This window comes from Myotis daubentonii, chromosome 8, assembly GCF_963259705.1.
Source record: "Myotis daubentonii chromosome 8, mMyoDau2.1, whole genome shotgun sequence".
Lineage (NCBI taxonomy): Eukaryota > Metazoa > Chordata > Mammalia > Chiroptera > Vespertilionidae > Myotis > Myotis daubentonii.
The window spans coordinates 85246601-85270550 of NC_081847.1; the positions used below are offsets into that span (position 1 = coordinate 85246601).

Sequence of the window (23950 nt, forward strand, 5' to 3'; positions counted from 1 at the left end):
TCTTTTTATTGATCTTGCGGGAGGGGGGGGAGGGGGGGAGAGAGAGAGGGAGAGAAAGAGAAGTGCATCCCCGATTGGGGATCAAATCAGTTAATGTCAATTATTTATTGCAGTTTCCTATTTACAGTAAAAGAGGAGTTATCTTCTGGATAATCCCCCAAAAACATGACCCAATTTTTAAATACTAGATATGGTAAAATTCTTAATCCTCCAATTACTGATAACTTATTAAACTGAAGAAAAGAAGGAACCTGGAAACTTCACATAATCGAGTAGGAGGTGGCCTGATTGTGGTGTGACAACCTGCACAGACCTGGAGAATTCCTTCATAACATTCAAGTTGCTCACTAGTAAGCGAACCGGGCACCAGAGACACGCCCTGCTGTGGACGCAGACAGTGAGCACTCTGAGCTGTGGCTTCTAACTCAGCTCCCAGGGGACACACTAACTTTATTTATTTCCTTCCAGACCCTACAGGAGAAATAAGCAACTTAGGATCTCAGGGTCTGTTCTTTGTGTGTCTGTTTATGCACGATGGTCCAAGAAAACCAACTACCTGGTATTGCCTTTCCCAGACTTCACGGAATACCAGTAAGAAGAGGATGTTTAGAATGACATTAATACTATTTACTCTGAACAGCCAAGTTGTTTAACTATATAGACAGATTTATCCAGAGTGTATATTCCCACACAGGATATTACACAAATATTTTAGAAGGCTATGTCAAATAACATTTGATTGAAAAATACTTTATTTTGTTGAAAGTCAATTACTATGCCATGGGCTTCTATATCTTAATGTTTACTTGCCCAAAATTGGAATAATAATTCTAGAACAAATTTGGTTTTAGTTCTATGATACAAAAGAAACTTCAAAAACTCCTGGCTCATCTTTTCCAGTTGACATTGCTGGTTGACTTCTCACAGGTAAGGGGGGAATTGAGCCCCTTTTAACAACCCAAAAGGTGGTTGGAAAGAACTCTGAATAATCTTAATGTTTAATTTACATTTTAAAAAAGAACAAGCTAATAATTACACACTATTCCACACTTTCTTTTTTTTTCTTTTTTCTTTTTTTTAAAATTTCTTTATTGGTTAAGGTATTACAAATGTATCCTCATTTCCCATTAACCTCCAACCTCCCCGCCACCCCCTACCCCCACTCATGCTCTCATCCCCCTGTTGTCCGTGTCCATTGGTTTGGCTTATATGCATGCATACAAGTCCTTTGGTTGATCTCTCCCCCTTACCCCCTCCCCCCCTTCTTTCCCTCTGGGGATTGATAGTCTGATCGCTGTTTCTCTGTCTTTGGATCTGTCCCTGTTCATCACTCTATGTTGTTCTCCATATTCCACAAATGAGTGAGATCATGTGGTATTTATCTTTCTCTGACTGGCTTATTTCACTTAGCATAATGCTCTCCAATTCCATCCATGCTGTTGCAAATAGCAATAATTCCTTATTTTTTACCGCAGCATAGTATTCCATTGTGTAGATGTACCACAGTTTTTTAATCCACTCATCTGCTGATGGACACTCAGGCTGTTTCCAAATCTTAGCTATGGTGAATTGTGCTGCTACGAACATAGGGGTGGATATATCCTTTCAGATTGGTGTTTCTGGCTTCTTGGAATATATTCCTAGAAGTGGAATCACTGGGTCAAATGGGAGTTCCATTTTTAGTTTTTTGAGAAAACGCCATACTGTTCTCCACAGTGGCTGTACCAGTCTGCATTCCCACCAGCAGTGCAGAAGGGTTCCTTTTTCTCCACATCCTCTCCAACACTTGTTTGTTGATTTGTTGATGATAGCCATTCTGACAGGTGTGAGATGATACCGCATTGTCGTTTTGATTTGCATCTCTCGTATAATTAGTGACTTTGAGCATGTTTTCATATGTCTTTCGGCCTTCTGTATGTCCTCTTTTGAAAAGTGTCTATTTAGGTCCATTGCCCATTTTTTGATTGGATTGTTTATCTTCCTTTTGTTAAGTTGCATGAGTTCCCTGTAAATGTTGGAGATTAAACCCTTATCGGTGATATCATTGGCAAATATGTTCTCCCATGCAGTGGGCTTTCTTGTTGCTTTGTTGATGGTTTCCTTTGCTGTGCAAAAGCTTTTTATTTTGATGTAGTCCCATTTGTTTATTTTCTCTTTAGTTTCCATTGCCTTAGGAGCAGTATCAGATAAGAAATTCCTTCGGCATATGTTTGCGATTTCGTTGTCTGTCGATTCCTCTAGTATTTTTATGGTTTCCCGTCTTACGTTTAAGTCCTTTATCCATTTTGAGTTTATTTTGTGTATGGTGTGAGTTGGTGGTCTAGTTTCATCTTTTTGCATGTATCTGTCCAATTTTCCCAACACCATTTATTGAAGAGACTGTCTTGACTCCATTGTATGCTCTTGCCTCCTTTGTCGAATATTAATTGGGCATAGTGGTTTGGTTCGATTTCTGGGTTCTCTATTCTATTCCATTGGTCTATATGTCTGTTCTTGTGCCAGTACCAAGCTGTTTTAAGAACAGTGGTTTTGTAATACAACTTGATATCTGGTATTGAGATCCCACCTACTTTGTTCTTCTTTCTCAGAATTGCTGCAGCTATTCAAGGTCTTTTTTTATTCCAGATGAATTTTTGGAGAGTTTGTTCTAGATCTGTGAAATAATTTGTTGGTAATTTAATGGGGAGTGCATTGAATCTATAGATTGCTTTGGGTAGTATGGAATTGAGCCCCTCTTAACAACCTAGAAGGTGGTTGGAAAGAACTCTGAATAATCTTAATGTTTAATTTATATTTTAAGAAAGAACAAGTTAATAAGTACACACTATTCCACACTTTAATAAAAAGCTTATTAAAACAGCATTTTAATGTGAAACATCCTTTTACATTAATCTTGCATACAAAGCTATTATTACATACCCAACAATTATTTTATTAGTAGATATTAGTAAGCAGCCCAGACTATGATGTGCTATCATGTGGTATAATACAAATATTATTCAACACACAGTTTGAATCTTCAATCAACTTTAGATGCAGCAGTAGTCTGTGAAATAAACTCTAGAGGTTTTAAGTGATTCATTTTATTATAAACACTTAATCCAAAAAGATGATTAAAATAATTGAGATAAGGCTTGATTATAAACAGCCTTTTTTTCTCTAGTAACATCTGTGGTAATAATGTGCTATCATTTAAACCAACTGAGGATGATTCACTATTTGTGAATAAATAAAATTTTAGTTTCTCTTCCAGTCCTGGAGATGCCCCCCCCCCCTTTTTAATATTCACTCTGCGATATGTTTTATTGATTTTTTTTTTCTTTTTTAGAGAGACAGAGGAAGGGAGAGGGAGAGAAGAAACACCGATGGAAGAAACATTGATCGATTTCCTCCTGTACGTGCCCCAACCAAGGATCAACTTGGGTATGTGTCCTCCCGGAGAATTGAGCACACGACCCTTTGGTGCACAAGATGACGCTCCAACCAACTGAGCCACACCGACAAGGCGCACCCCCCACCCCCCTTTTTTTAGGTGAATCCTCCAGAGTGTGAGAAATAAGCTGGAGTCGGGGATACAGTTTCTTCTATGTTTCAGAACAAAATTAATTGGACCACCTAAGGGGTTTATCCATGACCTTGGCCTCAATAGGATTTAGAAAAAATAAATAAATGTTTTTATTGATTTCAGAGAGAGGAAGGAGAGGGAGAAAAGAACAGAAACATCAATGATGAGAGAGAATCATTTACTGGCTGCCTCCTGCATGCTCCTTACTGGGGATCAAAATTGCAACCTGGGCATGTGCCTTGACCAGGAATCGAACCATGACCTCCTGGTTCATATGCCGATGCTCAACTACTGAGCCACACCAGCCTGGCTTCTCATTACAGTATTGAGCAACTACTATGTACAGGACCTCTAGTCTCAAGGAAGTTATAGATGGATGGGAGAGAGAAAACAGTTGACAATTACATACACAGCAGAAAGGATAGTGTGTGTGTGTGTGTGTGTGTGTGTGTATTGTCAAAACGTAAATATAAAATGCTATGGGTATTTAGAGGGGGGAGGTATATGCAGGTTGATGAGTAAAAGGAAAGGTTTAAAAGTTGTTAAATTCATCAAGGCCTTTAATAAATGCTGAGTATTTAAATAAGCAAAAAGCAAAGGATTGGGATTAATATATTGGGAAGAGAGAATTGTGTAAGCAATTCCAAAAATGCAGGAAGGAAGATGCAAAAGGCACAAATAGTTCTGGCTGCTAGAGCCCTGGGAGGAAAAAGGAGAGTGAGAGAGAAAAGTCGGCAACAGCAAGTGGGGATGAGCCTGTGGAAGGTCTAGAATCCCACTCCGAGGGTTCCAGACTGTATCTAGTAGCAACAGGGCACTGACCTCTAAATATTATTTAATAGGAAGAGGATGTTACTAGAATACTGCTCTGAAAAAATTCTTCACGGAAAGTTAGAAGATAGAATTCCAGACTCAAGAAATCTTTGGGATCATCCTGTTTAATCAACACTAATAAAAGAGAAAAATGGTAATTGGCGTACGAGCTACCCTTTTCATTGGCTAATCAGGGCTATATGCAAATTAACTGCCAACTAAGATTGGCAGTTAACTGCCAACAAGATGGCGGTTAATTTGCATATGTAGGCACAATGCAGGGAGGCGAAAGGGAAAGCAGGAAGAAGCCCCCTGCCACTGATAGTGATCGGAAACCCAGGGGGGAGCTAAGAGCTGGGGGGCAGGGCAAAGGCGGCCCTGGGGCCGCCTTTGCCCTGCCCCCCAGCCATGATCGGAGAATCAGGGGCCTTTTCTGCCCTGGCCAGTGATAGCAGGAAGTAGGGGTGGAGCCAGCGATGGGAGCTGGGCAGGGTCGAAGCTGGCAGTCCCAGGAGCTAGGGGTCCCTTGCCTGGGCCTAAAGCGGAGCCCGCGATCATGGGGCCACTGCAGCTGCGAGTCCCCGCTGCCCGGGCCGGACGCCTAGGCCAGAGGCGTCAGGCCTGGGCAAGGGGCCGATCTTGCGATTGGAGGGTGATGAGGGTCAACGCCTGAGGGCTCCCAGTATGTGAGAGGGGGCAGGCTGGGCTGAGGGACACTCCCCCCGGCACCCAGTGCACGAATTTCGTGCACCGGGCCCCTAGTATTTTATAATAAACTAGAGGCCTGGTGCACAAATTCATGCACCAGTGGGGTCCCTTGGCCTGGCCTACAGGATTGGGCCGAAACCAGCTCTCCAACATCCCTCCAGGGGTTCCAGATTGCGAGAGGGCATAAGCCAAGCTGAGGGACCCCACTGGTGCACAATCAGGGTTGGGGAGGGACGCGGGAGGTTGGCCAGCTGGGGAGGGACCGTGGGAGGTCTCCAGGGCATGTTGGCCCATCTTACTCAGTTCTGATCAGCTGGACCCCAGCAGCAAGATAACCTACTGGTTGGAGCTTCTGCCCCCTGGTGGTCAGTGCATGTCATAGCGAGCGGTTAAGTGGCCTTAGCATATCATTAGCATATTATGCTTTGATTGGTTGAACGAAGGACTGGACACTTAGCACATTAGGCTTTTATTATATAGGATTCTTTCAACTTTTTTCCCAATGTTATGGATTGAGACCACTTGCCATTGGTGCTCTTCTTCTTTATTTTAAAATATATTTTTATTGATTTCAGAGAAAGGAAGGGAGAAGGAGAGAGAGAGATGGAAACATCAGTGATAAGAGAGAATCATTGATTGGCTGCCTCCTGCACACCCCCTACTGGGGATGGAGCCTGCAACCCAGGCACGTGACCTTGACTGGAATTGAACCTGGGAAACTTCTGTCTGCAGGGCGACGACGCTCTATCCATTGAGCCAAACCAGGTAGGGCAATTGGTGCTCTTCTTACATTTACCATACAGACTTTATGGTGACTACTTCACTATTTTATGAAGCCACATATGAACCGCTAAATAACTTCAATTGTCAGATAGCATTCCCTTAGGTTAACATAGTATCTGTCTAGGTTCTGTTTTCTACCCATTGTCCTCTGGCATAAAATGAAATGCTTAGTTCCTCTCTTACAGTATAATCCTTACAGTAGTTGACTTTTCATACTGCTTCATCAGTTTCTTTTGATCCTATGCTGCAGTGTTTGCAACTCAAGCGTTCAGGGGCTGAAAGCCTGAAAACTACATTTCCTAGACTATCTCCAGTAAGGCTCTGGGTTAGACTGTGGCAATGCGAGGAACCTGAGTGTCTTTGGAAGGCAGAAGAGAAACAGTGACTGTTGCTCTGGTAACAGTGGTGGGCAGGCCAACAGGCTTCAGCAGAAGTAGTCTTGCCACGGCTTCCAGCAATCTTCCTGCAGGCCCCACGGGATGCTGCAGGCGCACCAAATCACCAGTGATGGCACTCCTGCCACGTCTGATTTCCGGAGAGCCACAGCGGCTTTCCCTGGGCTTGGCTCCCAGTCCTTTCAACAATTTCCTTTCTGTTTGAATGAGGGGTTTAATTTCCCTGACAGGTTTGGTAGGGAAAAAAAGAAGCTACCGTATTTTTCCGTGTATAAGATGCCCCCATGTATAAGACACCCCCCACCTTTCCAACCAAGTAAAAAATCAATATTTTAAACATTTTGCTAGTTTTCCTCTTAAAATCTTCTTCTTTTTTGCATCTCAAGAAGTTGCTTTTCCTGTTTTCTCCACTGTCTGATCATACACTCAGTGGGAGGAGGTCCAAATTGTCTCTCTGCAGCTCTATTTCCATGCTCTTTGGCAAAGCTGAAAGACAATCGCTTACCGGTATTTATCTCTTTATTTTTTGATATATTTATGGGCTCAGAATGCTCAAGTCCCTGTTGCATCTGGCACTCTCCACCTCCTCCAATTATGGCATCAGCTGACGTCAGTAACAATAAGGCTCATGATTGGAGGAAACCTGTTTGACAAGGTTTGTGCAGCTACACACCCACACGCCTCCCTCCTCGGCTGACTTCCATGTATAAGATGCCCCTTGATTTTTAGTCTAACAATTTTAGAAGAAAAAAAAATAGCGTCTTATACACAGAAAAATGCGGTACCCTCTATAACAGTGATGGCAAACCTTTTGAGCTTGGCGTGTCAGCATTTTGGAACACCCTAACTTAACTCTGGTGCCGTGTCACATATAGAAATTTTTTGATATCTGCAACCATAGTAAAACAAAGACTTATATTTTTGATATTTATTTTATATACTTAAGTGCCATTTAAAAAAGAAAAATCAACCAAAAAAAAAATGAGTTCGCGTGTCATAGGTTCATCATCACTGCTCTATAAAGTATAAAGGATTTCACATGGAAAACAGAGGTTTGCGCAACTGCAGGAAAGAATAAGGTAGGCAAAGATCAGGGAAGCTGCAACGGAACGAAGTCTACAACCCTGGAGGATGATCTCTCAAGAGCTCACTGCAAGTTGCTGCAAACCTCAACACCTCTGGGGAGCCACCAGCGACCCCTGCCACCTACAGCACCGAGCCAGGCGACGGCAGGACCTGCCTCTTCTCGTGAACCTTCCAAATCTCACCCACGTGACTTCCTTTGGCAGACTCTAACTCAGAACCACACAGCAAGGAGGATTCTGGGAAATGCATTCTGGCTTCGTCTCTGTAATGCAGAAGAGACTGAAGAAGAGGGTGATGGTGATACAGAGGTGACAACAGATGGTCCAGCTCCTAAATCATATTTTTCTTATGCGCCATATCCCAACTTTAGCATTTTATGTTTCTTCTTTATGTACATATCTGACGATGCTGCCTATTATGAACTGAAAGGTGACCCCTTTGTCATAAATGAACTCTTCCTCATAAAAGATATCCCCATCAACTACAATTAAAAATAAACATTAATAACTTTTCCTTATATCGTTTCTTGCATCTCCTGAGAGAGAAAACCGCTATAAAAATTTATGTAGTTTTGTGCTTTGTGGAGAACAATAATTTTGTATATGCACAAACAGAATTACACTCATGGAAATGGAAAGGTTCTTAAAAGTCACACAGTTGGATTTCCCAACCAATATTTGAGTCTTTACAATTGGAATGATAAGTAATCACACACATGCTCCTTACTTTTTGCTCTTGTGGCCAATGGCAGGCATTGTTAATGTACCTCAGCACTCTTTCTGCTGCACCTGAACTCAGCCCTGGAATTTTACTCCATTCACCACTCTAGCCAGCTAGTACCAACAGTTAAGAGCATCCCTGCCAAGTGCCCATTAGCCTATTCCCCTAACATCTCTATGCAGTGAGAATGAATACATCACTTCCCAAAAGTTGCCCCTTCCATCTCTAAATAATCCCCTCTGCTAGAAAGTTCTTCCTTATATGGAACTGAAATGCAAGTCCCTGTATGTAGCTTCTACCCACTGGTCCTATTCCTGAGACCACAAGGAACAAGTCCAAATCTGCTTTCATAAACAACTCTTCCAGTACGTGAACACAAGCCTCTTCTGCTTGAGTCTTGTCTTCTTAAAGCTAATACCAACAATACGAGTTCCTCTAATCACTTCCCGTGTTCCTTCACATTCTGGTGATTCTCTGAGAGGCTTCCAGATTGTCTCAAGGTGTGGCATCCGAAAGTTTGCTCTGAATTGCCTAGTACGGACAGCTTCTACATTAGTAGCATGTCTACGCAAAGTTTGTCGAGCTGCACACTATTTAGCAAAGCAGAGTCAGGCTTCTAACCATGACAGACTGGGCCAACCAATATCTGAAAGTTGTCTTTGAGACCCACACAGTTCAAGTACAAATCCACTTCCAAAAACAACTCTTCCAACACTTGCAGACCAATTCTTTAACCAGTCTGCCAGAACCATGTTCTAGCTACCATTCCCTGGAGCTTTTAATTTTTTTTTTTAATGTTTCTATTGATTTTTGAGAGAAACATCAATTGGTTGCCTCCTGCATGCCCCCTACTGAGGATTAAGCCTGCAACTTGGCCATGTGTCCTGACCAGGAATCAAACCAGCAACCTCTCTCGGTCAACCAACTAAGCCACCCTGGCCAGGACTCCCTGGAACTTTTGTAATCAATGAAGACGGTGTCGCTGTCTCATAGAAGGCCTACGTGCCCTCCTCTGCCTACCAGTCAATTCAGACAATTTCTTGGACTAATTCTATTGGCACTTCAATCTTACTGCTATGATCCAAGTCAAGCAATAAACTTCTAACTGGTCTCCCTATGTCTAGGCTCAACATAGCAGCCAGAGCAATACTATTAAAACATAAACCACATCATGCCACTTCTCTTCTCAAAACCCTGCACCGGTTCCCCATTTCACTGCCTCCTTTCCCCCATTATTTGCTCACCTCCTACTCCTCGGCTCATTCATACAGCTCTAGCCACTTTGGTCTCCGTGTTACTTCTTCAACATGCCTGGCATTCTCCTGGCTTAGGACCTTTTCAATGGCTGTTCTTACTGCTTGGGACTCAGTATGAGTCAGCATGTTTAACTCTCTCACCTCCTTTTTATCTTTGCTAAATGTTGCCCAGACCATTCTTTGTAATTCTACAACTTTCTTCCACTGCACCCTCACCAATACTCCCAAACCCCTTTCCCCAGCTCTTTTATTTTCCAGAGCACTTGTGAAGTTCTAGTACAATCGATCTTTTTGTCATTATATGTGCTCACTGTTCATTGTCTGTCTTCTCCTGCTAGACAGTGAGCCCCGCGGGGCAGCACTCTTTGGTCACCAATAGGCCCAGGCACTGAGAGCAGTGGTCATCACAGAGCCGATGCTTGCTGAAAATGTACTGTGCAACTCACACAGAACATGCGCATCATGTCCTCATCAGCACTGGTCCATGGTTCATACCTAGGCCCCTACCTCCAGTCAGCCTGTACTTAAAAAAAAAATCCTCACCCAAAGATATGTTTTTTTTATTGAATTTTGAGAGAGAGAGAGGAGAGAAACATTCATTGGTTGCCTCCCATGTGTGCTGCCCCAACCAGGGATTGAACTTAGGTGTGTGCCCTGACTGGGAATGGAATCGCAACTTTCTGTCGATGGGATGATGCTCCCAAAGGCCCCCTGCCCAGGGCTTCTCCCCACACGGCGTTGTGCTTCTCTCCCCGCACCCAAGCTCCTGTTCTCCACCTCTTCCCATGTCCCACAAAGCCTTTTCGCACCCCTACTTCATGGGTAAGTATCCTTCCTTTCCCAGTCCCCACGCTGAGTCCTCCTTCCTTCCTTCGGGAACGGAAATCTGGCTCTGCCCTCAGGACTCTGAATCCCCTGGATGCTTTGGAAACAGAGGCTGCTCATTCTTTGTTCCTTGGCTATCGATCCTCTAATCCTCTAAGGTTAAGCAAAAAGCTTTGCCCATATGAGGCTGGTACCGGCTTCTTCTCTCCGTGTAGCTGCCACCTACTTACTTCCAGGCTGCTCTCCCATTGATTGGAGCATTTGGCTCCCCATCTTCCTCCACTGCATGGCTTATCATCCTAAGAGACTATGATGCCCATGGGAATGACCCATCCTTGGCTTCCAGCTCACTAACTGGCTCAGCCACACTGACTTTCACTCACATCCATAGCACTTCAGTGCCCCCACTCACAGCCAAACCCAGACCATGTGATTACCACGATCTGCTCCGTCCTTGAATCACGATCTCCATTACTTCCACTGTGCTGGTTCTCTGAGCTCATTAAAATCCCTCTTTCCCGGGATCCTCTGCGTGATCCCTTCTTACAGCCTCATGACAGTTCTACTTCTTGACTTCGTTTAGACACCAAGACCCATCACTTCCTATGAGCAGCCACTCCAATCTTCATGGATTTTTGTACTGCTTCATATGGTCTAGTTAAGTAAATCTGAAATACTGCAACCTCCCTCCCCAATAAAAACTTAATGTAAGAATGGAAGTATGAATTCCCTATATTTAAAGAATGTCAGGTACCATCTCACACCTGTCAAAATGGCTATCATCAACAAATCAACAAATCAAAAGTGCTGGCGAGGATGTGGAGAAAAAGGAACCCTTGTGCACTGTTGGTGGGAATGCAGACTGGTGTAGCCACTGTGGAGAACAGTATGGCGTTTTCTCAAAAAATTAAAAATGGAACTCCCATTCGACCCAGTAATCCCACTTCTGGGACTATATCCCAAGAAACCAGAAACACCAATCAGAAACGACATATGCACCCCTATGCTCATAGCAGCACAATTTACCATAGCTAAGATTTCGAAACAGCCTAAGTGCCCATCAGCAGATGAGTGGATTAAAAAACTGTGGTACATCTACACAATGGAATTCTATGCTGCTATAAAAAAGAAGGAACTCTTACCATTTGCAACAGCATGGATGGAACTGGAAAGCATTATGCTAAGCAAAATAAGCCAGTCGGAGAAAGATAAATATCACATGATCTCACTCATATGTGAGATATAATGAACAACATAAACTGATGAACAAAAATAGATCCAGAGACTAAGAAACACTGAGAGAAGGCAGGGGAGGAGGTAAGAGATCAACCAAAGGGCTTATATGCATGCATATTAGCATAATCAATGGACATAGACACTGGGGCGGTGGGGGCTTGTCTTGGGGGGCAGGAGTGGCGGGGAGGGGGTGTCAATCAGGGAAAAGGAGACATGTAATACTTTAAACACTAATAATTTTAAAAAAGAGAATGTCAGGAGTAAAGTCGAAGCCGGAGTGTCGGGTGAACTGTAATTAGCTATTCGGCTATTGCCACATGGTGGTGCCATTTTTGCTGATAAACAGAAATACCTACCATTGCTCAGCACTGCATGCGCAGCGCTGCTGTTCCCGCCCAGTGGAGCTCCTGTGAGTGGCTATGAGACTAACGTGCACTTGTTTCACACACTCTGTTATTGTAACTGGAAACATTTTCACATCCTACAACAATATCTCTCAAGCCCTCATTAAGCAGTGGTTTAGGGATGGTGCTGAAAACACAGCCCCAGATGGTGACTCTGGAAGAGCTAGTTGTGATAAAACACTACAAAGAGGCCAAACGTCCACTATGATGCACTGTGCTGTTAACTTAAGACCGAGTACTTAAAACACTTAGAAGGTAATGTAGGAAAAAATTAAAATATGGTAAAGGAAAAATATGGTACGATGCCGTACATTCATGCATCCCCCCCAGACCATGCCCTTTACCTTTTTCATATGAGAAAATTAGTCTTGAAGTATGCATGTACATCATGAATCTCTTCAGAAACATAGCTAACACACAATGTAGATGTCTTCTTAAAATACAATGTTCCCCACGTCTTTCATAAAAAGCTCCTCTTTCCATAGATAAACCCAAGCATACAGCAAACAGGTGGTGATTATGAGCATGGACTGTGGCACCAGACTACCTGGAGATGAATCAGTTTCATAATTTTCTAGTTTTATGACTTGGGTAAATTACTTACCTTCTCAGTGCATTAGTTTGCTCAGCTGAAAAATGAGGATGATAATGGTACCGACCCCCACTACCTTGAAGGGGTGTTGTGAGGATTGAATAAGTTAATCTATGTCAGACACTTAGGACCCCACCCCGTACTGAGTAACCACCAGGCAAGTGTTAGCCATTGTTTTAATGTCACATCACCACCTCACCTTCCCATCAACCCTTGATGATACTTAGAAGGATGAATTTATTTCACTGGGTTAAAAAAATAAGTGCTCCTTTATGTAAATTACTCACACTATCTGCAATGGGATGAAGATAGCAGTCCTTCTTTTGCGACTTTGGGAAACTGTGAGAACCCTCCTTCATCACAGTCTGTGTACAGTATACAGCAGAGCAGTGATATGCAGGGAGCCTTTTCTAGTGCAAGTACTGGGTAAGTGACCTGATTCTGAGTAGAGTCTGCTCAGACCCTAAGGGAGAGAGTGGTGTGTGTTTCATTTGCCAGTCCTACCTTCAGCCTGTCTTTGGGCAGAGCAACAATTCCTTGCTTGATGATTTCCAGGACCCGTTCCACCGAGAGCTCAGCTCCTGCCTGTAGCAACCTGGAGCTGAAGAAGGTGATCACCTGGAATGTAGAATGGAATTTTTTAAACAAGTAGATGTAGGAGACGTATTTTCATATGGCCTTTTTATATAGTGCCTTTCTCATATGGTCGTCAAGCTATCCTAACTATACGACCTGGCTTTTAACTCACTAGCCCTCCTAAATGCATCCTCTCTATAGAGTTTGATGTCTGAGTCACTGTCAGCCCTTGAATGTTCAGGGCTCATTATCCATTCTGTGAATTAAGTAGGCTCCTGAATCTGCTCTTTCTTGTGCTGCCTCACCTTGCATTTGTATTTCATTTGGAGAGCAGCACCTATAAGAAGGTGGAGAAAGAAAGCTAAACCTTAAAACCTGTTAATACTGAGGCTTCATAGTAACTCTAAAAAAAAAATAAAAGCGAAATAAGAAAGAAATGTGAAGCTAATGGCTAAAATGGTGTTTTGGACAGTATTTATACATTTAATTTTCCCACGATACTCATATCCTGATCACCAGGGATAATCAACAGCAAGCTATAATTACTTTTGCGCATGTCACAGCACAGCCTGAACTAAGCAGCGACATTCTGGACATAATCCTGTCCCTTAATATTTGTCACAAAACACTAAAAGAATATTATATCTTAGCAAATCATTCAGCATCACAGTGATAACAAATCAGGACATTGTGGATCCCTTGTTATTCGAGAACATCACACTTGTTTTAACCTTGTTTGCCATTTGCAGGACTGCCACACTGGCAACTGAATGGACTAGTGTGGAGTTCAATAAGGACGGCAGGGTCTGGAAGTACACAAAATCTAACACGAAATTTACACTGAGCAGAGATAAAAATAGTTCTTGCCTTTACCATACTACACATCCATTACTGTTCACTGCCTCCGTTCTCTACTTATATGAAGCCATGACATTTCTTCTCTCGTTGGGTGTGGTAACCCTATTTTGTCCTGCTGCCTATGCAGCCAGATCATTTCATCTTATGAGTTCGATGGGAGGCATGCGTACCACTGGCTAATAGAAATTTGGCCACTTGAAAAACACTTGTCTAACTCCTTCTGCAGAAGTTAAAAGTGCTCCAAGGTTAGTCACTCCTGTCTCAGATATTCAACATTGCTGAATGTCTTAATGAAAAATATCAACTCTCAACTCCCTGTCAGCTAAAAATAACAGTGGATTCATAGTGTCCTTTCCCAATACTTTCCAAGGTTAACTTTATGAAAAAAGAAATAGTAAAGACTTGCTTAAGCCAAAATTTCAGGGGCATTTAGGGGAGGGAAGGTAAAGTGCTGAAAGGAGCAAAAAGGAGAGATGTTATTTATATCTCTACCATGGCATTTTTTTCAAAACATGTAAAAAGAGTTTAATGTTTCTGAATAAATTTCAGAATAGTGTGCCCAGCACTATTTTGGATGGCAATATTCAACAAAAAGTTGTTGGAAAGCTTGCTCATTTGGAATCTTACTTAGGTCTATCCAAGTGAATGTTGAAAGCACAGAGTTTATAATGAGAAGACCTGGATTTAGGGTCTGAGTGACTGACTAGCTAAGTGACATTGAGCCAACCTTTTTCCTTTCATGTGCTGCTTTGCTTCAATGGGATGGCTGAAAATTCAGATGAGATTGTGTATATTAAATAACTCACAAGCAAATATGTAATCAGTATCTAAGACAATGATTCTTAGGCTTGGATTTGTGTTAAAATCACTTGGAAATCCTCTCTCAGCATCTAAGTTTTCTTATCTGGGATAATGGTTAAATATATTTTAGGATATCCATAATATATATATTAAGATGTGAGATTTTTCAAAGAATTGGTATTACATAAAAATGTCAATGATCTAAATGTTAAGTAATATATATGTGTGTGTGTATATATATGTCTGTGCATATGTTAAGTAAAACATATATATATATGTATATACATATGTCTGTGCATATAAGATATACACACACGGAATGCAACAATTGTTATAGCAGAATAGAGGGCAAATATAGTTAATGTTAAGGAGATTCTATTATAGTTTTTATCAAGGTTTATTAAACTCCTCTACTTTAATACCTAAAAAAGAACCATGATAAATACCTCCATTACACTTACCAGATCAATATTTTGCATTATATCCTGAAATGAAGGATGAGTTCGGAATTGCTCAAAGAGATCTCGTTTGTAAAGCAGTGCATACACCAGGTTTGGGTTGTGGTGAAGAGAAGTTGCCAGGCAGGAATTGATGATCTCTAACATCATTCGAATCACTTCCTCGATGACATTTAGGTCTTGTGCCTGATAAAGAAAGAAAATGCCCACACAGGGTCAGTGTTTTACTCCTTGACACAGACTTAATTGGAATGAGAGCCATAAAACTTAAGAGCCATTATGAATACTTTTGTCAGGTTCTTTTCAATAAAAGCTCTATCCCAGTTCCCAGTTTCTAGCAGGGAACCTGGTGCCAGTGTGCTGCCTCCCCCTTGGCACCTCTGGTTGACTCCCGCACACAGGGATCGAGCCTGCAACCGAGGTAACATGCCCTTGACCAGAATCGAAGCCGAGACCCTTCAGTCTGTGGGTCAGTGCTCTATCCACTGGGCCACACTCACTAGGGCTCAGATGGTATTTAAAGAAGGTTGCTATTGGATTATTTTCCATAAAGATTAAGTGAGGTAGCATTTGTAAAGCCCTTAAAACAGTGTGTAACCCATGGTAAGTACCACGTGAGAGCTTTTTAAATATAAAAACAGATACATTAAAGTATTTTAAAGGATAAAAGTCATTTTAATTTTGGACATATTACAAAAAAAGAACAAAAAGATAAAAATGCCTTTAGAAAGTTAATAAATTAATTCAATTATTATAACTGCAAATAACTTAGAAATCACATTTCTTAGTCTTAAATATAAGCCTCCAAATTCCATTTCTATTAATTTACAAAACTGGTCCTTTAAAAAAAGCCAAATTAGGTCCTCCAGAGGAGAGTGTATAGGAAAACTGACTTACATTTATGGAATAACAAAGTTTTATAAAAAGACATGCTTTTAAAAACTAGTTGTTTCATCTGTACTGTTAAAACTAGCTTTGTCAGAAAGCAAATGTCATGGCTAACTGGTGGAAGAGCAACATACATGCAGAAGATTGCACTTTCTCATTCATGGTATTGTATTTTTGGAATACACAGCTTCCATTCCAGGAATGGATCCAGGTCAAACAGACTTTGTCGTCAAAAAGAACAACAACAACAACAACAACAAGAAATCCCAAACAACCCAACACACACACACACACACACACACACACACACACACACACACACACACACACTTTCTTGCAGAAAATCTCAAATGTAAAGACAAGGACCCTGAGAAAATGGTCCTGTTTTCTGTGGTTCTGGTGGTTTAATACATGTTGGTAATGAACACCGAACAAGTCCTGTGCTAAGTAGTGATTTCTTGTCAAAGGGACAAGTTGGCAGTTGTGGGAGTATCTTACCCTGTCAACAGCGCTCATGGTTGCCTCATTATATAAACTTCCTTTTCCCTTTTAAGAGGGAATTTATACAGTTAAATAGTTTCAAATCATTTATTTTTAGTTTCCTTAAGAGAAGCATATGTATCTTGTTTGTATTAGTTTTGGGGGGATTCCAAAAGAGTTGTCTAAATTTCCTGTATTTTTAGCAGAAAATAAAACCTTCAACAAAATTAATGGGACGCTGCCCAAGTGGGGAAGCGGGGGAGGAAACGCACAGGCAGGCCTCTTTCTGAAGTTAATGTGCAAATGGCCTTCAAATCCAATCATCTGGTGATAGACCCGTGTTATCTTTACGTTGTTAATTCACTGGCACATACACTGAAGAGCTTTGTAACCACGCTATTTCTAGCCAGAACTGGATCCGTCCCAATGTATCGAGCTTCTTATAGCAAGAACTAGCTTTCTATTACATGCAAAATCACAGCTGAAGAATAAGTCCTGTGACCAGATGAGACAATGTGTAGCCTTAATAATTCGGGGGGAAGGAGAGGGCATCAGCAGGCAGTTATGGCCCCATCGTTCTTGGGGGGGGGGGGGAGAGGGGAATGTAAAACGATGTGCTCTTTTTCTTCCTTCCATGGACAGGTCTTGGATGTGGCCCGCATGCCTAAACTAGAACCCTGGGAAGTCTGTTATTTAAAACACCATTACTGGTGGCAGGAAGGCAAGATAATGGTGGCTGCTAGGGGTCACTGGCTAACTTTACATGTGTTTCCATACTTGGAAAATAGCCAGAGAACTCACAAAAGAGGAATGTTCTCATTGAAATCCAACTAAGTTGCAGCCCCCAACAGTCATATCACCTTAGCAGGCGCTCACACTGGCAGGAGGTGGGTGAAAAGAATGCTTCTGCTGTCCCCCCAGGCCCCTCCAGCAAGCAGAAGAGAGTAGGCATGCACCTGAGCCCAGAGTGTTCCAAAATTTAATAGTTTGCTTTAAGAATTAGTGTTGATTTCCTTTCTCCTTCCAAATATATTAGTGTTTCATTATAAAAAGAAATATCCTTTCACTCTATAAAAAAGTAATATCTGAATAAAATAATTCTCTAGGAAGATGTATCTTTAAAAAAATGTGATAGTCTCCTGAGTGCCTCCGCTCGTCCCAATCTGAGCCACCAGACCCGTTCTAGTCCCAGCTCTGCCAATCAAGAGCTATGTGCGCTTCGGTAAGTCACTCAACCCGAGCTGTAGTTTTTTATTTGCAAAAACAAGTGTTTATGAGATTTTAAAAATTCCCTCCTACTTGTAAGTCTTAGTTCCCATTAAGAATGTAGAAAATATTGAATTTAGAAAGCGAATTTTATTAGAATAACCAAAAATGTGATTAATGTAGAAAAATCTTTAGGGTGACTTCAAACTTCAGTAAAATCCAGAATTTACTTTAGATGACCCCAGCACCTTAAATAGAGTTATTATTAGTTTAGAAGGAAAACCGCCAACAAGCTTTGAGAGTAAAAACATGTAAGGTTAGCCCAGCCAGTGTAACTCAGTGAACGTCGGCCCATGAGCCAAGAGGTCACGGTTCGATTCCTGGTCAAGGCACATGCCCGGGTTGTGGGCTCAATCCCCAGTGGGGGGGCATGCAGGAGGCAACTGATCAATGTTTCTCTCTCTCATCGATGTTTCCACCTCTCTATCCCTCTTCCTTTCCCTCTAAAATCAATAAAAATGTATTTTAAAAAAGTAAGTTACTGTAACTAGGCTTAAAAAACACACACATACGAAACTAAGTCTGAAAATAATCCTCTAAACCAAGGAACCTGCTGGTCTTCTATAACTCACTGTTTTCAATGTCTGTTAATGATTTTTTTATACTGTTAATGCACAGATGGGAAGTAATCTCTATAGCAGCGGTTCTCAACCTTTGGGTCATGACCATTGGAAAACACATATAGCATATCAGATATTTACATTACGATTTGTAACAGTAGCAAAATTACAGTTATGAAGTAGCAACGAAAATAATTTTATGGTTGGGGGTCACCACAACATGAGGAACTGTATTAAAGGGTCGCGGCATTAGGAAGGTTGAGAGCCACTGCTCTAAAGGCTTGTATGCCATGGACTCACAACAGAGACCTCTGATGCTTGGCGTCCTTTTTTCATTCTTTCCTGGGAAGAAAAGCCAGTGGTGCTAAGAACAGCAGTAAAGAATCATAGACAGGGGAGCGATAACCCTGAAATTTAAATTAAATAAAAAAGGGAAAAGGAGGTGGCTGCATGCCAGTAGAGAGAAGTTGTCGGTTGGGTCCCAGCCCCAGTTCTGCCATGGACTGGACACGTCACCTTCCGGCCTCAGTGTGCACCAAGGCGCAGGGAAAGGGCTCTCTGCAGGGGGCTCTGTGAGGGGCCCAGACTGGCTTCTGCTTGGGATGTGGAGTGCAGTGTGCCTCTCCTGCCTCCCCAGCCGGAGAAGCCAGCTAGTTCAGGGAGTCGTCAGTCTTCCTAAAGCCACCAGGGACGGAGGATGCTGCTGCAGTGCAGTGCCCCAGGGACACGTCCCTCCAAGGAGAGAAGGAACACAGCACTCCCTCACTTCTGCAGAGCACAGGAGGAAGCAGTGGTTCCACAGGCACAGGGAAGAAGAAGTCAGCTAATTTCAATGAATGCCTTTTTAAAAATACATTTTTATTGATTGCAGAGAGGAAGGGAGAGAGAGATGGAAACATCAATGATGACAGAGAATCACGGATTGGCTGCCTCCTGCACACCCCCTACTGGGGATCGAGCCCACAACCCCAGCACATGCCCCTGACCGGAATTGAACCTGGGACCCTTCAGTCTACAGGTCGACACTTTATCCACTGAGCCAAACCGGCCAGGGCAGAATTCTTAAAGACTAATGGGGTCAAGAAAGATGGAGCCGTAGCTACACTGGAGTCTGCACTCACTTAAAGCTCTTTTCCACCAGCCTCCACCAGAGAACAGCAGCTGAGGGTCAACACCATGACATGCGCGGTGTCCTAAGTATTGGGAACAGGTACCGAGCATATAGGTAAGAAGCAGTTCTTACTCGTATTTCACCTTGGAGTTCTAACATCCTGTAAGGCAGACATGTCTCAAAAAAGCTTTTTTTTTTTTTTTTTCAAAATATGTAAGAAATATAACATTTGAAAAAGGGAACAAAAACTTACCATTTTTACTTGGAAATAATATTGCAAATATAATTGAGGGATGCTGAACCTCAATCTAGATACCAAAAATGATTTTCATGGATTCAAATCAGGAGCAATTATTCCATATATTAAAGAATCCCTGGCTTTTCAGAAAATTGGCCAGAGTGTAGAAGAGGAATTCTGTGGCACAGCAGTTAACAGCCCAGGCTCTGACCTTGATCCAGTCAAGGTCAATGGCAATGAGGGTGACTCAGTCTACTGCTATAACCTTATTGGCCTTTGAATCTTGTTCTACTATTTACTACTGCTTATGTGACCTTTGGAAAAATTCTAAACCTTGATTTCTTTATCACCAAAATTGTTACAGCGGAGTGGAAACAAAATAATGTCTATAAAAAACACCTACCCCAATGCCTAACATGCAGTAACAGCTCGAGAAATTGTTGCTCTTACTAGTAAAAGCAATAGTAATAGTGAGTGAAAGTTTCCTACTAGATATTTATGTACTTGGGAGGTATATTTATATTTACTCTATCAGGCACTAAGTCAAACAATTATGTTTTCTGACTTGAATTTTTATGTCTATTTAAAGAGAAGTGCTTCCATGACATTGAAATTTAAGTTTTAGAACAGGTGTGTGTATTACAATGAAATGCACTGAACTAATGGCAAGTCTTAACTCTTTTTTAAAAAAAATATATTTTATTGATTTTTTTACAGAGAGGAAGGGAGAGGGATAGAGAGTTAGAAACATCGATAAGAGAGAAACATCGATCAGCTGCCTCCTGCACATTCCCCACTTGGGATGTGCCCGCAACCAAGGACCATGCCCTTGACCAGAATCGAACCTGGGACCCTTGAGTCCGCAGGCTGACGCTCTATCCACTGAACCAAACTGGTTAGGGCAAATCTGAGCTCTTTAAGAACTTATACGTTATTGTTACACTAAAGCAGCTCATCTCCCTAGGAAATATGATGTTAAAAAGTATTCCAAGTCTAATGCTGAATATCTGTGACCTTTTGACTAGAGACAGTTGATTTGAAACCCACTGCATCATCATCATAGTCCACATAATGACCAAAAGTTGTATTTATGGTTGCTTAATGACTGGGACCAATGCCTACACCTTTTGTCCAAACAACTGCCATTGCTCATGATTCAGTCAAGGTCAATGGCAATGAAGGTGACTCAGTCTGCTGCTGCAATTAGAGCAAGGGATCACTTGAAGAAGTTGCCATGGATACTGTCTATCGCCCAGCAATGACGATTCAAAAATTTTGAGAGGCAATCCTGTATTAAATTTGCAATTTATTTCTTGTGGCAGAAACTAATTTTAAAATGAGTTTGAAGGTCCTTAAAGTAATGGAGAATGCTTATTACAGAAAGAGTTACTAAATGAGACATCTTCAGTCATCTATTTAAAAAATAGATTTATAGATTTCAGAGAGGAAGGGGAAGGGAGAGAGAGAAACATCAACGATGAGAGAGAATCACTGATGGGCTACCTCCTGTACATCCCTACTGGGGATTAAGCCCACAACTCAGGCATATGCCATGACCAAGAATTGAACCGTGACTTCCTAGTTCATAGGTTGATGCTCAACCACTGAGCCACACTGGCTGTGCTATCATCTATTTGTGTGTTTCTATCATATGAAATCAGTTTTGGGGAATGGAACTTAGCATGTGTAACATTTATAAGGGTCTGGCTTAAAATGACTCACCCTAGGATCATAGTTTAGCAACCAGTGAAGTCATGAGTTAGGGCTGCCTGTCAATTTTACTATTTTGGGGGTAAGAAAAAGATGCCTAATTTATTTTGTGGATTTTTCTGAACAAAAGTTTGTAGAAACAACTATCAATATGTAAAAGAAAAATGTAATGTAGCATGAATAAAATTCTTCTTTTAAAGGCAAAAAGTTGATATTAACATAGAAATACAAAAAAAAAAAAGCTATTAAAAGAATCTCTTCAAAATCTAGTTGGCAGGAAGGACTATAATCCCCGCCTTTCCTTTCTTCTACTGCATTCTTTATTCTACTTGTATCAATTTGGGAATAAGGAAAAGATTTTGTTACAAGAACGATATGAAAAACAATCAAAACACATTTAGGCATACATTGTAATAAGAAAACTTGCAAGCACTAGTATAAATGGCAGCAAAGCTAAAATTCACTTGGTAGCCTTTTCATAAAAGTGATAGTACAAGGAAGTACTATAACGAAGATGCAGCTTTTTCTACACTATGTAGATAATTAAATGACAAATGATAATTCTCTTTGGTCAGCTGTCTTATAAGTCACAGACAGTTTTGATTTTTCTATAGTGAAAGGAAATTCATGGTTTCCTTAAGGTCCAAAGTCAGAGTTGTTATCAGACATTCACTAGCTCATGTGGTATATGTGAATCACAGATATGAGGTGCACCAGAAAGATTGCACGGGGAGGGGAGTCAGGTGAACACAAAATCTCAAATACCAAAGAGCAACAAATGGCAATAAAATCAACTTTAAAATGTACAGTCATCCCTCAGTATCCAAGGGATTGGTTCCAGGATCCCTCCACCCCAGGATACCAAAATCTGTGGGTGCTCAACTCCATCATATAAAATGATGAAGTATTTGCATATAACCTACACATATCCTTCCATATACTTTAAATTATCTCTAGATTACTTATAATACCTAATAAAATGTAAATGCTACACAAATACACTGTAGTTGTTACACTGTGTTGTTTAGGGAATAATGACAAGGGAAAAAGTCTGTACATGTTAAGTACAAACAAAGCCAATCATTGCAGGCCCAACTACATAGCACACATCAACACGTTGGCTCCCCACCCCTAAATATCTCCCACCTGAGGTTGGCTGTGAAACCTGTGGGTACGGAGGGCCAGCTGTAGCTGCTTTCTTAATAAAAATGCCTCTCCAAGCAAATTTTTTAGAAAGCAGTTTTTTTTTCCCTTGTATGTGTTTGATTTATATTTAGGAAGCATGTTGTGACATTATTTGAACTAATTTACTGGTTATTATTCAGCAGTCATTGTTAACTCTAACGCTTTGGTATGCCAACAAGCCAAATAAAAGGATGATTATAACTTTCTTAATGACTTCAACTTTATGTCAATTAAAATTTGAATAAATTAGATGAGGAAGCAGACATGTTGAGAAAAAAATACAAAAACTGAAAGACAAACAAATAAAGACAGAGGGAGAAACTAAAAATGTATTAACTGTGCAAACAAAAAATAGCTACAAAATGCCTTTTACAAAAGGTCTCAAAATAATTGCTCTCTGAATACTCCATACACTCCTAAGAGCTTTGGGAACAGCAAAAATACGAACACCCACCCAGTATTCTGTGCTCCCTGTAATTTAGGGGCCGTGGTAGGTCTGGTTCAGTGTACTCCAAGGAGCTGGGTAAGTTTTTTTCTTTTTAACTTCTTCAGGTTACCAGGCTAACTGATGCATTTAAATCCTCCCCACAGCTACCATTAGCCAACACGACATCCCAGATGAAATCTGTCATGTCAAATACTGAATGACGGTGTTATGAAAAGCACTGGACGAAAGCAGTGACCAATGGACACAGTCCCTGCCTGGGTGAGGTTCAGAGTCCAGTGGGAGAGACTGTCAATTGTGGGAAATGCTGTGAAGGCAAAGGAAAGGGAGAACAGGGAGGTTCAGTAAATGCAGTGTAGACCGAGCGAGACCTGAATGAAGCAGCGCAGGAAGTAGCCTGCTGCAGACAACACATTACAATGCTTTTAAGGGTTCGGTCAGTGTCATTAGAGACTGCCAATTAAATAAGGAAAATATCAGAAGAAGAAAATGCCCAATTGTGGAATGCATAATTTATTAGCAGTTTTAGCCAATCTCTCTTGAACTACCAAAAATCAGACTATGCTTAACAGCATGAGGGTGCCAATGAGCCCCTAACTTTACAGGCTAAGACTTGGAGGATAATATACTAAACTCATTTTTGAAAACGATCCCCCAAATTTTTTGTACATAAGGTTTCCTGTTCTTATTTTTCTTTTTTCTAAACTTTTGTCTTACTTTTATCAAAGTAACAAATGAGTATAATTTAAAAGTTAAGAATACTACTAGATTTGAAACAAAAAAAGGGCAGTCCTCAGGACCAATCTTTTCTTTCCCCAAACTCCCACTCCCCAGAGGCAAATATTTTAGCTACTTCCTCCTACATCTGTCTTCTTATTCTGAAATAATGTGTGTTAGTATTTTTTAATTTTTAACTCTCAACTATCTATTGACTTCTCAAAAAATGAGACTTTTCCTCTTCTAAATTAATTTTAGAATCAGCTTAAATTTT

General features: G+C 41.2%; 1 protein-coding gene across 9 annotated transcripts in view; it reads right to left on the reverse strand.

The window, feature by feature from the left end:
- DYM (dymeclin) overlaps nt 1-23950 on the reverse strand; it is a 259645-nt gene that overhangs the window by 38430 nt on the left and 197265 nt on the right. For 8 of the 9 annotated variants that reach the window (XM_059707262.1, XM_059707264.1, XM_059707261.1 and 5 more), the window contains 2 exons: nt 15080-15262; nt 12888-13001 (listed from right to left, as the gene is read on the reverse strand). In XM_059707262.1, coding sequence (XP_059563245.1) covers nt 12888-13001; nt 15080-15262 — 297 coding nt within the window. Of the gene's footprint in view, nt 1-2632; nt 2654-12887; nt 13002-15079; nt 15263-23950 lie in introns of those variants that run through there. The other variant, XM_059707269.1, reaches the window with a different exon arrangement.